The following is a 16,026-nucleotide window of genomic DNA, read 5'->3' on the forward strand; positions in this document are numbered from 1 at the left end:
AAAAAGTAGACGCGGTCTGAAAGAGTTCATGTGTACTTCAGTGTCAAGTACACTTCTTAAAGCCATGCACTTCTGATGTATATTATGTACAGAATGAGTTACTAAGAAGAAAGTGACCTCATATTGATTTGTGGTAAATCATGTATGAAAATAACTTCACTAGATGTACAGTACAAGCACAAAGTGTACATTTTTTCTCTTGGTTGTTACATTTGTGTTGAATGATGATTAGTAAAATCAGTGATCTGTACAGAAATGCCTGTGAACTCTAATTCATTGAAAAAACAATTAAAACATCAATCTATGAGCATTCATTGTATATTGATAATCAAAACTAATTCTGCACTGGATTTTTCTAAATTTTATAATTTTGTTGCTTTATTTATAATGTTTGCACCATGCTCTCTTTATCATTATTGGACATATGTCCTATTCTGATGCCAGTGATTTTACTTATCCAGTACATGTATCTGGAGACACGGGTATAGATGCCATACTTTCCATCCTTGGCACACTCATCCCCCCAGCTAACGATGCCCGTGAGGAACCATGTGTTCTGATAGTGGGTGGCATGGGGTCCTCCGCTGTCCCCTTGACAGGAGTCCTTGTGTGCTGTAGTGTAACCAGCACAGAACATAAAGCGGGTGATTTTGTCAGTGCTGCTAGTTTTGCACTCTGTCCGGTCCACGTAGGGCACTTCCACTTTCTGAAGGGTGTTGGATTCGATACCTCCATAGCGCAGACTTCCCCAACCGCTCACCAAGGAATTAGGGGCGCTGCTGAGCAGCTTCTCTGTGAAGTCTTTAGAGCCCAGGCAGATGGGCAGAGCGTAGTCTGAGAATTGGATGGGTGACTGGAGCTTCAACAGGGCGATGTCGTGATTGAAGAGACCTTTTTTAGTGTTGTAATGTGGATGAATGTGGTATTCGGCTATGTCATAGTCACTCTCTTTTCCCTCCTTCTTTGTAATGTCATGTTCCCCTATAGGAATATATAGAGTAGCAGCAAAACAAACTTGTTTACAATATGCGTGACTTCTCTTGCATCCTGAAAGACATGATTGTTAATTTTTGAGAAACAATGTTTTTTCATTTTTGTGCTGTTCATATTTGTTTTATTTTTGAAGGGTTATAATTATAAAGTGAGTTGGAGCACTCTTTCAACCCTTCAGCATTAAACATGTTTTTTGATGATTCCCAACCCAACCCACATATGACAAGTAATAAAATCAAAACCATATTTCTAATGTTGAATAGATGCAATACAGTCATTGAAATACAATGAAAAAATATGGTGTTAAATTTAAAAAAGTATTGCATAAAAATTAAAAGCGCAGTTAAAAACAAAGAGTTGGAGTTGTCAGACTGATCACATTGTAAATTCGGTGACATAGTGCTGAAATCACTATGTGCTTACTGAAATTTGAAACCACTGCCTCCAGTGGCCGAAGCTGGAAGTGTTGAGGTGAAATGTCCACAGGGTGGTGCCGAAAGTGAGTTGTATTTGTAGTTGTAAATGATGTAATAGAGTCAATAGGAATGTATATTTTGTTAACCCTACTCCCTAACCCAAACACCAGCCCTAAACCTAACTGTTAGTGGAGTAAAGATGTAAATTTAAAGGAAAAATGCAACCTCTGAATACCGCTCATCATTGTTTTTGTGAAAGCAATTTCTTCCTGGTCTCCACAGGACCAGAACCTGCTTCCCAGAGATTGGAGTAGCGCTACAGGAAAGGTGATCACATTTGAACTGATGCAAAAATGTCTGATGGGGGATGGCATTTGTCAGTAATTCAGCAGTATGTGGCCGATTTCAGGGTACACGAACATTCGGAAGCAGCTTGTCGATTTCCCGTGTGATCATGTTGGAATTTTAGGGTTAATGAGAGACTGTTTTTTTCTGTAAGAAAATACCATTAACAATCATGTGTGGCTGTGTAGTCGTTGGTCTCTGACCTGCTCTAATGAAGAAAGTTCCAATCCTTTCTTCAATACAGTGTGCAGCTGTAATGACCCAATCCTCATTCAGAATAGATCCTCCACAAAAAGCCATTTTATTCAACTTGTGCATTAACACCACCTGCCAACATGACAGAGCAAAAGAGACAGTGATACAATTGGGTTGCCCCGTCTGGTCACATTCCATATCTTCCGGGCAAATGAATAAAAATTTTGATGAACTATACAGATTTTTGTCCAATCAAATGATCTCTTAAATAAGAATTTCCCTCCCCCTAATACCACCTGCAACCAACTAGTAAAATGTAAATCATAGTTAAAGGCTGTGACTTACTTATAACTGAAAAAAAGGACAAACCCTTCGATACGTCCCGCTCAAAATTCCTGCAGGATGTGCATCAACAAAGGACAGAAAACTGCTCTCATCAATCAAATTCATGGGATCTTTAATGTCTCTTGTAAGGTTTGCTATTCTGACTGTGGATTTGTTTTTTGTTTTTTTGTTTTTACAGGATCAGTACTACTTCATAGTATAGAGTAAAGACTTCAATGGTTTATTTACACACACAACTCATCAATTCTCTTACCTGCCAAGGAATCTCCCCTGGTGTTGCCTCATTGCCTCCAACAATCCGCTGTACATTTTTTGTTGCATTTTTAATAGTAGGAAGAGTAGGAAAGAAAGCCCAAGAGATAATGTTTTCCAGCATAGGACGAGGAGTGGTAGTGTTGTACACTGCAGGAGGATCTGCAGGACTAGTCTCTGTTGTGTTATCTGTTGGACTAATCTCTGTTGCGTTATAGTCTGTTGTATTGGCATGACTGACAGAGAAATTTAGATTTCCATTCTCAGCACTGGTAAGGGACCTTGTTTTAAGAGATCCAACAATGTCCCCAAGACGTCCACATGGGTATTTCCCTATAAAGACAAAAATGAATGAATTTAGAGCCAGATCTAATCAACCAAAACAAACATCTGTTAAAACATGCAGTTATTTTCCTTGAGTGTTACTGGTATTGAAAATATCCCATTGCAAAGGGTGAGGAAAGGTCACACTGAATAGGTCCCCCTGCCCACTGTGTGGAATAATGCTAAAACCCTTCATCTTAAGGCAGTACATGCATAACATGTCAATAATATGCATATTTCTGTGCATCATTACCATTGCTTAATGTTGTAATGCTGAGAGCGTTTTAATAAGTCAACTTTCAATATACTGTACTACTGACTGAGGAAATTTGCTGCTACACCATAATCAATGGCTGCCAGTTGCAGAAATTACACATTTCAAATAGTGAAATAAAATTTGTCAAGACAATATTTGATGTTGGCTTGACAACATCAAAGTTGCATTTTGCAAAGTTGCATTTTCCCCTCTAATATACATTTTTTACTCCACTAATGGTTAGGTTTAGGTTTGGGTTTTGGGTTGGGGGATACAGTTGGGGGATACAGTTTATAAAACATTCATTCCTCTTCACTGTTACATCCAGTGCAGCTAAAACAGCTCACTTCTGCCACCCCTCTTTGGACATTTTACAGAGAAAATTGTCTGAATTGATACACCTGAACTGTCACCGATTGCTTGAGTCAGTCTTACAAAAAGAAGTGGTAGCTTGGAATATAAACACAATATTTATTCCATGTTTCTGTTGTAAACTGAACATTTTATTTAGCCTTACACAGTGAGAATGAAATATAAGCCCCAGTAACATTAGTGGTGATTTCATCCTGATAAATGACTGTAATAAGTGGAAATGGATTCCAGTACCTGTAGGTTCACAGGTCCGGCTGTCCAGGGCCAGTCGATAACCATCGGCACAGTCACACACTGCTCCATAGATTGGATCCACAAAGCAGAAATGCATGCATCCTCCATTATTTACATTACACTGTTTTCTCATCTCTACACCAAAACAATCCAAGAAACACAAAACATGGTTAGAAAAGAAAGCTCAGTCACAGAGGGCAAAGAATTTTTCATTGACACTGCACTGATACTGATAACTGGTTGAACTGATAAACAAACAGATGACTAGATCGATTTTTACAATTTACAAGTATTTATTTAGAATAAATTTTAAGTAACTAAAATAAAAGTTAACTCATTTTGGCTTATTGTTAATAAAGGATATTGGCAAAGAGATATCATTTAAAATATTATTTATTATTTCAAATAATATAACAAATATTTAAATATTGGTTTCCTCACTCCACATAGCTCATCTGAACGTCATGGATCATACCTAACTCACAGTTCTTCCCATTAAAGCCAGCTGGACACCAGCAGGTGTACGTACTCATCTCATCCTTACAAATCCCACCATTCTGACAGGGAGACGACTGACACTGGTCTCCATCTGACAAAGAGGACAGGCCATAATGATTATGTTATCAAAACATCCTATTATGTTTGTGGAATAATGTCAAATTAACAGACATTTTATGGAAATAAAGATGGACTGATCATCAGTGTTCTACATGGCACATGCATCAAAAAGAACATTTATGCTCACCGATATAAGAGATCCAGAATTTCCTCTGAAACAGAGTTTGGAAAGAAAGTTTAAAACCCACGAAAAGAGCTTTAAAAACTTTTCTAAGCAACTTTTCTATTTCTATACTACTCACGGTTTGCTCCAGGTGCTCAAAGACCTCTCTGGCCTCCTCTAGACTGCAGCGTTCTTCAATACATTCCCTCTCCAGGTTATCCTTCATCATCTCCTCAAGCCGACCTGTGTTAAAGCGTTTCTGTCTTTTCAAGAGAGACCCAGCCAGCTCTCTTGGCAGAAACACAGAAGCTACAAACACGACAGAGACACGCAGAAAAATCACAATCATTGCGGTCTCTTTCTTGGGCTCAGATTAAGTATAAGACATGGACACATGGCAAGACTTCTTGTGTAAACTCATTATCTCTTCAGTAACTCTAAATAAGGTTTTCAAAACACTGTTACAAAACTGCAGTACTCAAAGTACGTTCAAATGCTCTGTTAAAATCCACAATTCTTTACAGGAAGTTCAGGAACACATAAACTGGGACAGACTGATGTTAACAAACCTGCAGATGAGAGCCAGGTTTCAAGCAGCACACCACATATCAAAATAGGATAAATCTTCACCATTTTCTCTATGATGATTCCCTCTCAGGCAGAAATTGTTCTTAACAGTCTCTATACCTTCATGATCTGCTCCAAAGTTCAGGACAAATGTGTTTACACTGCATGCAAACAGATAACACATTCAGTGTTTTTTGTTTGTTTTTGTCTGCACCTGCAGGACTGTGTTTGTAAAAGCATCTATGCTTCCAAAAAAAGGTTCATTTCCCACTGCACTTTAAAGTTTTGGGTCTCAGAGATTTAAAGTATCTAGTTTAATGGGAAAATTTTCAGATGCTCGAATTTTGTATTATGTCATACATTAGACGAATGACACATTACTGCATATTAGCATAGAAATAATAGCATTCTGGGGATAAATATATTAGCATGGTCATAGAACTCATAGTGACATGCAATTGTCCAGACTGGCGACACAGCAAATATTGATAAGACCTGGCTGACTAATGCTGCCCTCAGAACTGATGTCCATGACTCCTAAACTACTAACTGTTGCTGAAATAAAAGTCTGTCTGTCTGTCCGTCTGTCCGTCCGTCTATCTATATATGTATATATGTCTGTCTTTCTATCTATGTATCTATCTATCTATCTATCTATCGGTCTGTCTGTCTGTCTGTCTGTCTGTCTGTCTATCTATCTGTCTGTCTGTCTGTCTATCTATCTATCTATCTATCTATCTATCTATCGGTCTGTCTGTCTGTCTGTTTGTCTATCTATCTATCTATCTATCTATCTATCTATCTATCTATCTATCTATCTATCTATCGGTCTGTCTGTCTGTCTGTTTGTCTATCTATCTATCTATCTATCTATCTATCTATCTATCTATCTATCTATCGGTCTGTCTGTCTGTCTGTTTGTCTATCTATCTATCTATCTATCTATCTATCTATCTATCTATCTATCTATCGGTCTGTCTGTCTGTCTGTTTGTCTATCTATCTATCTATCTATCTATCTATCTATCTATCTATCTATCTATCTATCTATCTATCGGTCTGTCTGTCTGTCTGTTTGTCTATCTATCTATCTATCTATCTATCTATCTATATACAGGTGCATCTCAATAAATTAGAATGTCGTGGAAAAGTTCATTTATTTCAGTAATTCAACTCAAATTGTGAATGAATGAATGATTATTCTTACCAAATACTCTGTTCTCTGACTGAAATATTAAAGGCCTCTTGATGATTTAGAAGCCATGGACAGTTTGTCAAACCAAACTTTGCTTGCCTTTACTCTATGAAAGAAACATACTGTACATTTAAATTATTATTTTAATCCGTCTGATGTACTTCATGAATGGTCTTGCGTAAATGTTCTGCGTAATGTTTGTCAACTCTACAGTATTCTGGATGAAGCGCTAACGGTGGCATCGTCACGCGTCACGTGGTGAAGTTTGGGGACTGGGCTCGCGACCTCAGTAGTTGCGTAGAGGGGGTAATACACCACCATGTGATCTGATTGATGTGTCAACGGAGCGCGCATCACTACTCCAATTGTGATTTTAAACACTTCAGACTGAACGACATCAAAAAAGAGAAAGGCCACTTTTAAAACAGTTATTTTCTCCGAAGATTTTTTTGCATGCATCCTCTTCTCTCAAATGGAACAAAGCGGAGCTTTATGCATACTACCTGCCAGAGAAGATAATAACGACATGCAAACGGTAAGGGTTCAGTTACACATCCGAATCTATTGACATCCACTGATTTACTCTTTATTAAAATGTATATGTATAGTCTATGCAATTAACCCTCTCATTTAAGTTATTTGGACAAAAACACATATTGTTTAATCTATAAAGCACATAAAATTCTTCATTTTAAATAATAATAATAATAATAAAAAAAATTAAAAAAACGCACGATAGCCTATCATTTAATAGAAAAAGACACTGTACACAATGAAAACCCGTTTTTTCTGTGTTCAACAGCGTTGTTAATTGGATTCCTGGGTCCTTTAAGGAGGGTTTGGCCACTGTTAAATAGAAGAGCCAGTTTTAAATGATCGGATCGATTTGGTGTGAGTTATCATCTGGAATTCTACATCAAAACTGGGATCTATGAGCGGGAAAGCATTACTAAAGACTAAAGAAGATAAGGATGCAACCAAGGGTAAGACATCGTATTTATAGCTTTTGCCAAGAAAGCATTGCATTTTAGTTATGCGTTTTTCTCTTGTCTATGCATTCTGATACATTTGCTGTTATTCTACAAAACGAATGCTCGTAGCTATTCATAGTGCCGGTGATGCAAGCTATTACAATTAATGGACGGCGATGTCAAGCATCGCAATCATTAAACATTTATTCACTCGATGCCTAGTAGTTACGTATCTGTCAGGAAAGGCCTTTACAGAGAGAACTTTCATTGAAATGTAAAAAATAAAAATAAAAAAAATGTTAGCGTTCAAGCTTATACAGTATATACACATACAACCAACAAGTGCGTACGCATGTTTTTTTGTGATCATATTGGACATGGTGCGGTCACTTTAAATCTACTGTAAAAGCCAAGCGCGCGACCCCGCTTCACGAGCGGCAGAAATAGATTTCCGATTTTTTTTACACTTTAGCCTCAGAACAGCAAACGCTTTTCTTTTAATAAAGCAGGTTGATTGCTAGGGAACCAAATGCATATTTACAGGATTATATATGCATGTATTTATCTTTCCTGAACAAACGCTTCAGTGCACGGATGTAGACCTATTGCCATGGAGACAAAGAGGCGGAGAGGCTGCCTCATTAAAAATACATAGCATGCTGTATAAAGCGAGGATGCATTCTGGTTTCTAGTCTACAGTGGTTCTGTCACTAACAATAAATAGCATATTTTATTGTATAACATTTTTTATATAAGGTCAACAAGCACCCAAGTGCGTTGCTGATTATTAATGTGTGTATGTTTGTGTACTCTTGTGTGGTTGGTTGGGTCATAATGTCTCCAAACCCCCTGAGAATAAGCTATAAATGGTTGAGCAGAGGATTATGTCTGATTAAGATGTTGCAGGAAAAAACTCATTAAAGTTTATTACGTCATGAAAAAGAACAATCTACAGATCTACGCTGAGGCCATGTTAAATTAATGCGAGACATAACTTTTAATTATATTCAACAGACCTGAGCGGATTCAGCTTAAACCAAACTCCCAGGTTCTTTTGGTTTATTCAAGGAATATTTCTGGTTCAGTACGAGTTTAGCTCAATGCATTTGTGGCATAATGTTGATTAGCAAAATAATAATAATAATAATAATAATAATAATAATAATAATAATTTAGACTTTTCTCTGCTTTTCTTTAAAAAAAGGAAAAATCTGCGAGTATTGACGCTGACTACCACCCCTGGAGTCGCGAGTTCGAATCCAGGGTGTGCTGAGTGACTTCAGCCAGGTCTCCTAAGCAACCAAATTGGCCCGGTTGCTAGGGAGGGTAGAGTCACATGGGGTAACCTCCTCATGGTCGCGATTAATTGGTTCTCGCTCTCAATGTGGCGTGTGGTAAGTTGTGCGTGGATCGCGGAGAGTAGCATGAGCCTCCACATGCTGTGAGTCTCCGTGGTGTCATGCGCAACGAGCCGTGTGATAAGATGCGTGGATTGACGGTCTCAGAAGAGGAGGCAACTGAGACTTGTCCTCCGCCACCCAGATTGAGGTGAGTAACTGTGCCACCATGAGGACCTAGTAAGTAGTAGGAATTGGGCATGCCAAACTGGGGAGAAAAGGGGATAAAATTAGGGGGAAAAAAAGGAAAAATCGGGGTTCAAGTGAGGTGCTTACAATGGAAGTGAATGGGGCCAATCCGTAAATGTTAAAATACTCACTGTTTCAAAAGTAAAGCCACAAGACGTAAACAATATGCATGATAACATGATTTTAGTGTGATGAAATTTCTTACTAACCTTTTCTGTGTAAAGTTTTACAATTTTATATCTTTGTTGCCATGACAATGTAGTGTTAACAAATCCCAAAACCCTAAAATGACTGTACAAATTATGATTTAAACAAATTTACAGCTCAAATAATACACCAGTTTTAACCGAAGAATTAATGTAAGTGCTTTTATAAAATTATAAGCTTCATATGCCATTAAACCCTCCAAAAATTGGCCCCATTCACTTCCATTGGAAGGGTCTCACTGTAACCTTTTTTTTTTTTTTTTAAAGAAAAGGAGGGATGAGTCAGAATTCATTTTTGTGGTAATTCACATAATCCCACAAATGCTGTCGAGCGGGCATATATCATTTACTTGGCGCTTCTTCCTTAACTTTTTAATTCTGTTTTCTACATGTCACCATTTGTGGCATCCATGTTTCGTTTTATTTTCCATCAAATATACATCTTTATGCTGTGATGATGTCACTAACCTTGGTCTGCGATGTTAAAGCCTCTGTGATTTACACTTTGTATGTGTCAGAGCCAAGATTTCATCATCTGTGATCTACTATGTGAATGTTCCTCCCCACATGGGTAAACAGAACGCTTCCAGAACAATTTCAAAGTGTGTGACTGGAGAACAGAAAGCAAAATATACAATGTATTTAACATTTGTAAGTTTTTTTTCATGAATTGTGATTTACATGATGATGCAAATGTGTTTTATATACGTCCAAATGCTGTTTGTTGTACCATATGTTAAACATCTATTTTTACCTTGTTTTTTGCAGTATCATTGCAAATGATGCTGTAATTAATTCAGTAGATTTGACTCACCTAAACACATCTGAAGTGCCTAAAAGGACCATGGTACCATGCTAATATTCAAAGATTTTATCAGAGTACACCACTAAATCCATGGCTTTACCACCAGATGTCAGCATCATCTTTGTAAACTTATGTGCTCTTTTTCTCTCTGCCTCTCTCTGCCTCCTTCTGTATGTGTACGTGCATGGTTGCATGCATGTATTTGTTACTGTATAGTGTTCATTTGATGTCTACATTTGTCATATAACTTTTCTTAAAACGTGTTGTTCTGTCACTATGTTAAAGTATACACAGTTCAAGATGGCAAGGAGTACATTCTATTGCGGGCGGAGTCAACTCAGTCTCTTGCAGTAGATCAGAAAGAAAACTCCCCCTTTCATAATAAATGTCAGGAGCTCTTTTGCTGTCCATTCTGGAAACTCTTCGTTCCAAAGAAAAAAGAGAGTAATGAAGGTTTGTCCAGATGCGATACTCATCAGTTCTGCCTGCCAAGCACCTAAATATGAACTAATTTCACATAAGAGTGTTCTATGAGACCAGTGTAAATAATCACATTATTTACCCACAGGTTTTTATAATCAAGAATGAGAAACACATTTGATTAAATAGAGAATGTTCAGTATGCATTCACATCTGAGTCAGCACACGCTGGACGCTCCTGCATGTATGCACTTCTAAGAACACTGTTCCAAATCTCTTATTGTGCACTTCAGTTCTGGGACGCTTGGTTCGTGATGAACCCAAAAGCCAATCTCAGTAAATTTCACATCTATTAGCGCCATCTAGTAGTGAGTCACGAGATCAGCTCTGTCTGGGTGGGGTTGTTTTCTCTCTCTCAGCTGAAGGGTGCATTGAAATCATAGGCTTATTGAAACAAAGACTTATTTGAGTGCTGTCGAATACCCTCCCCCAGAGAAAACCAGGAATTATTATGATTATTATTATTATTATTATTATTATTATTATTATCTTCAATCTGAGTGATCTCCAGCTGTTTAGGTTAAATGGCCCGGCCTTAAGACAATTGAACTGGTCTGTTCATGTAACTTTTTGCTCTTAGCCAGTTCAACAGTTCCTAAATGCGGTTACCACATCAGTATTCTGGTCAATAGCAAAAGAATGAGGCCCTCATCTATAAAGATGAATAATACAGAGACGTACAGCACAGGACTGCATAAACACAATGGGATTACACAAAATACTTGTGTATTTGACAGTGACTTTGATATTACCTTAAACTTACATTAGAACCGATGCATCCAATTAATAGGAAAGTATGTTTTGTCCGTTTGTTGGTACAACACAACAGAAAGGAAGGCCAGACTAATTAAATTCCCCTGCTTGAGAAAAATCCTGTTTCCTCATTACGCCGATACCTCAATAGTCTCTCTTTGAACACTGAGTACTGGCGTTGGTGCTGTTCTGAACTGTTCATAAACTGTGCATGGGTTTCTGAGCTTGTAAACCGGCCAGTTCTCTGATGTTTTATTTAGAATAATAATTATAATAATGTAGAAGCAGGGCTTTGTATCCAAATGGTTTTTGTTCATTGGCCTGCTGTATTTCATGATGCTGCCTTGGCAACAATAATACTGTAATCTATAATGTACAATATTATTGTGGATGTTTTATAGCATAAATATAATTTGGTTCCTTTGAAGACCATCTTCAGTGGCATCACATTCTTATTCCGGTTATTCATTTGCATGCTCAAACATAAGTTAATCCTCGAAAAATAGAAATGAACATTATCTGTAATAAGAATTCATTTATCCCCACCAAAAAGGATTGAGTGTTTGCTCTAAAGACTCTCTCTACCTTCTTTGCTGTGAATGACCCTGAAGAGAATGTTAGTGTTGGCAGTATAACAGATGCATCTAATGCATCATTGATGAGGTGCCCTAAACTCATCGTGTTCTGTCAAAAATGGCCGATAATGATCTGCTAGGATCACCTGGCAGCGCTCTTTTAATGGACAGAATACTCATGAGAGTTAGTTGAAAGTTTGCAACGCCCATTTTTTCTCACTTTGCTCACAGTGACGAGGTGCGACAGAGTAAAAGCCATCTCCGGATGCCTCTGAGAGTAGAGTGGCGTTTCACTTGAGAAGATCTGTATCAGGTACACTTTTTGATATCAGTGCCAGAAGAAGCAAAAGGTCTATCTTTATAGGAGTTAGACAGATGTATGACGTATAGGCTACGTGTAAAAAGGAGCTGAGCTGATAACTGGCATGTTATAAACAGAGAGGTGTGGCGCTTTAATGCTGTCCTTGGTGCTGAAATTCACAACAGTTCTTCTGGACTTGAGCTGAAGTGTGTCAGTAGAGTTTTCTAGTTGTTTCTATCAAGGTACAATGGCTTAAACCATGCCTGAATCAAACCAGGCATTACATTACAATGGTTTTGGAAACTCAATCGGATTTACATCATCGTAGATTGCACCGCGCATCATTTCCTACTGTAATATGTTCAAAAAAACAGAAGAAACGTGTTATGTAACACAAGCAGAAGTCTGCCAAATGGATTGTTCTTGGTTTGTGATCTTGGAAAATGATCTTTAATACATTAACTCTGCATTGTAAGAATGAGATGCGTTTGAATAGCCAATAGATATATTTATTGCAATGCAATAAAACAATGTTGCGACATAATGTAGGCTACTTAAATTTTTTTTTAAAAACACACCTTTTAGCCTAAGCACGTAGCCTACAGTATCTTCCGAATGTTTCTGGTTCATTACAAGCTAAGCTCAATCGACAGGATTTGCGACATAATATTGATTGTAGGCCACCACAAAATAGACTCGTACCTCGTTTATTAACAAACATCTAAAAATCGCATAAATAATCAGTTACAGTGAGGAAGTAAATAGTCCAAAAACATCACAATACACTTGCCATTATATCAAACACTGCTGAAAGCTATTCGGTAAATGAAGCTTAACATTGTCTTTGTGTTTGTTTTTGAGTTGCCACAGTATGCAATAGACTGGCATGTCTTAAGGTCAATATTAGGTCAAAAATGGCAAAAAAGAAACAGCTTTCTCTAGAAACTCATCAGTCAATCATTGTTTTGAGGAATGACGGCTATACAATGCTTGAAACTGCCAAAAAAACTGAAGATTTCATATAAAGGTGTACACTACAGTCTTCAAAGACAAAGGACAACTGGCTCTAATAAGGACAGAAAGAGACGTGGAAGGCCAGATGTACAACTAAACAAGAGGATAAGTACATCAGAGTCTCTAGTTTGAGAAATAGACGCCTCACATGTCCTCAGCTGACAGCTTCATTGAATTCTACCTGCTATACACCAGTTTCATGTACAACAGTAAAGAGAAGACTCAGGGGTGCAGGCATAATGGGAAGAATTGCAAAGAAACAGAAAAACAAAAAGAAAAGGTTAGAGTGGGCAAAGAAACACAGACATTGGACAACAGATAATTGGAAAAGAGTGTTATGGATATTAAGCCCATTGAGCTCTTGTGGGATCAGCTAGACTGTAAGGTGTGTGAGAAGTGCCCGACAAGACAGCCACATCTATGGCAAGTGCTACAGGAAGCGTGAGGTGAAATGTCACCTGAGTATCTGGACAAACTGACAGCTAGAATGCCAAGGATCTGCAAAGCTGTCATTGCTGCACGTGGAGGATTTTTTGATGAGAACTCTTTGAAGTAGTTTAAGAAGTTCTGAACATATTTTTCAAATTGTAATAGTGATTTTTCAAGTTATTAATGTCCTGACTATACATTGTGATCAGTTGAATGCCACTTTGGTGAATAAAAGTACCAATTTCTTTCCATAAGAGCAAAATCTGTATATATTCAACTTTTGGCTGCCAGTGTGTATATATATATATATATATATATATATATATATATATAGTTGAAGTCAGAAGTTTACATACACATACACTCATTTTTTAACCCCTCCACAGATTTCATATTAGCGAACTTTAGTTTTGGCAAGTCGTTTAGGACATCTACTTTATGCATGACACAAGTAATTTTTCTAACAATTGTTTACAGACAGAGTGTTTCACTTTTAATAGACTATATCACAATTCCAATTGGTCAGCAGTTTACATATACTAAGTTAACTGTGCCATTAAGCAGCTTGGAAAATTCCAGAAAATGATGTCAAGCCTAATTTAGCTTAAGATAGGCTAATTGGAGTCAATTGGAGGTGTGCCTGTGGATGTATTTTAAGGCCTACCTACAAACTCAGTGCCTCTTTGCTTGACATCATGGGAAAATCAAAATAAATCAGCCAAGACCTCAGAAAACAAAATTGTGGACCTCCACATGTCTGTTTCATCCTTGGGAGCAATTTCCAAACACCTGAAGGTACCACGTTCATCTGTACAAACAATAGTACGCAAGTATAAACACCATGGGACCACATAGCCATCGTACCGCTCAGGAAGGAGACACATTCTGTCTCCTAGAGATGAATGTAGTTTGGTGTGAAAAGTGCAAATCAATCCCAGAACAACAGCAAAGGACCTTGTGAAGATGCTGGAGGAAACAGGTAGACAAGTATCTATATCCACAGTAAAACAAGTCCTATATTGACATAACCTGAAAGGCTGCTCAGCAAGGAAGAAGCCACTGCTCCAAAACTGACATAAAAAAGCCAGACTACAGTTTGCAAGTGCACATGGGGACAAAGAGCTTACTTTCTGGAGAAATGCCTTCTGGTCTGATGAAACAAAAATTGAACTGTTTGGTCATAATGACCATAGTTATGTTTGGAGGAAAAAGGGTGAGGCTTGCAAGCCAAAGAACACCATCCCAACCGTGAAGCATGGGGGTGGCAGCATCATGATATGGGGGTGCTTTGCTGCAGGAGGGACTGGTGCACTTTACAAAATAGATGGTATCATGAAGAAGGAAACTTATGTGGATATATTGAAGCAACATCTCAAGTCATCAGCCAGGAAGTTAAAGCTTGGTCGCAAATGGGTCTTCCAAATGGACAATGACACCAAGCATATCTCCAAAGTTGTGGCAAAATGGCTTAAGGACAACAAAGTCAAGGTATTGGAGTGGCCATCACAAAGCCCTGACCTCAATCGGATAGAAAATTTGTGGGCAGAACGGACAAACCTGACTCAGTTACACCAGTTCTGTCTGGAGGAATGGGCCAAAATTTCAGCAACTTATTTTGAGAAGTTTGTGGAAGGCTACCCAAAATGTTTGACCCAAGTTAAACAATTTAAAGGCAATGATACCAAATACTAACAAAGTGTATGTAAACTTCTGACCCACTGGGAATGTGATGAAAGAAATAAAAGCTGAAATAAATCATTCTCTCTACTATTATTCTTAAAATAAAGTAGTGATCCTAACTGACCTAAAACAGGGAATGTTTTCTTCGATTAAATGTCAGGAATTGTGAAAAACTGAGTTTAAATGTATTTGGCTAAAGTGTATGTAAACGTCTGACTTCAACTGTATATATATATATATATATATATATATATATATATATATATATATATATATATATATATATATATATATAGGAAAATTAACAAAATGAACAAGTTGTATTAAGTGTGACGGAAAATTGGCTGCTCCCGATTTCAATGGAGGCACTAGTGCTGTTTATACACGGCGCCCCTTGTTGAAGACAGTCACGTTTCTTGGGCTGTCTGTCACCATGCAGCCCGCTGCAGGAGCCGCTGTGAGTGGAATGAAGCGCGCTGCTGCAGAGAGCGGAGAGGAGTCTGTAATCTCCGCACTACTGGATGTGGAGATTCTTCCTTAGTTGGATTCATAGATCACATGGATGCTGAAATCATGTCTGTGTTTTAAATTGTAGTTCGCATATATGCTCTTTTAATTTGCGCCTCTGAATTTCCATATTTTGGGCGTTCTTGTGAATGGGGACGAGTCTACTGAGCACCTATGCAGATCTCCGCTGATGAAAACAGGAGCGCATCTGCAGGAGAAGCAACAAAGAGCACCGGGGGAAATTTATGCAGCGGTGCAGATTAATCGTCTCAACTTCAGTTAAAGGGTGCGTTATTGAAAGGACCTCTTATGCACAATCGCTCCCTGTTTCTCACATGAAGAACCTATTTAATTATGTCCCGAGACGTGGTGTGTTAACAGGTGCTCACCTTTGTGTAAATAGGTAGCTGCTTGGCTTGGTGGACCCATAAGAGCTTCAGAATAAGGGAGATTTGGATCATGGCACGATGGCACTCGTTTCTATCTCATGCAAACGCGTTGCGTT

The 16,026-nt window shown here is 38.0% G+C and overlaps 3 protein-coding genes across 3 annotated transcripts in view; 1 reads left to right on the forward strand and 2 right to left on the reverse strand.

Annotated features, from left to right (window-relative positions):
• Window positions 1-123: 123 nt before the first annotated feature.
• LOC127432866 (coagulation factor IX-like) lies at window positions 124-5,153 on the reverse strand. Its single transcript, XM_051684349.1, has 8 exons — window positions 5,023-5,153; window positions 4,593-4,762; window positions 4,478-4,502; window positions 4,208-4,321; window positions 3,733-3,867; window positions 2,548-2,879; window positions 1,958-2,081; window positions 124-981 (listed from the first exon to the last, which is right to left on the reverse strand). Exons 1-8 carry the CDS (start codon window positions 5,084-5,086, stop codon window positions 383-385), a joined length of 1,563 nt encoding a protein of 520 aa, XP_051540309.1. The 5' UTR covers window positions 5,087-5,153; the 3' UTR covers window positions 124-382.
• Window positions 5,154-6,560: 1,407 nt separating this feature from the next.
• LOC127432404 (fibroblast growth factor 13-like) overlaps window positions 6,561-16,026 on the forward strand; it is a 19,762-nt gene continuing 10,296 nt past the window's right edge. The window contains exons 1-2 of the mRNA XM_051683447.1: window positions 6,561-6,749; window positions 7,017-7,197. Of these exons, the coding sequence (XP_051539407.1) occupies window positions 7,146-7,197 (52 nt within the window). The 5' untranslated portion in view covers window positions 6,561-6,749; window positions 7,017-7,145. The remainder of the gene's footprint in view (window positions 6,750-7,016; window positions 7,198-16,026) is intronic.
• The window catches only part of LOC127432400 (sodium/hydrogen exchanger 6-like), a 92,247-nt gene continuing 90,431 nt past the window's right edge, over window positions 14,211-16,026 (reverse strand). Inside the window, exon 17 of the transcript XR_007895743.1 lies at window positions 14,211-14,288. The gene's annotated coding sequence lies outside the window, so the exon portion shown is untranslated. The remainder of the gene's footprint in view (window positions 14,289-16,026) is intronic.

The sequence above is a fragment of the Myxocyprinus asiaticus genome, chromosome 42 (assembly GCF_019703515.2).
Source record: "Myxocyprinus asiaticus isolate MX2 ecotype Aquarium Trade chromosome 42, UBuf_Myxa_2, whole genome shotgun sequence".
Classification (NCBI taxonomy): Eukaryota; Metazoa; Chordata; class Actinopteri; order Cypriniformes; family Catostomidae; genus Myxocyprinus; species Myxocyprinus asiaticus.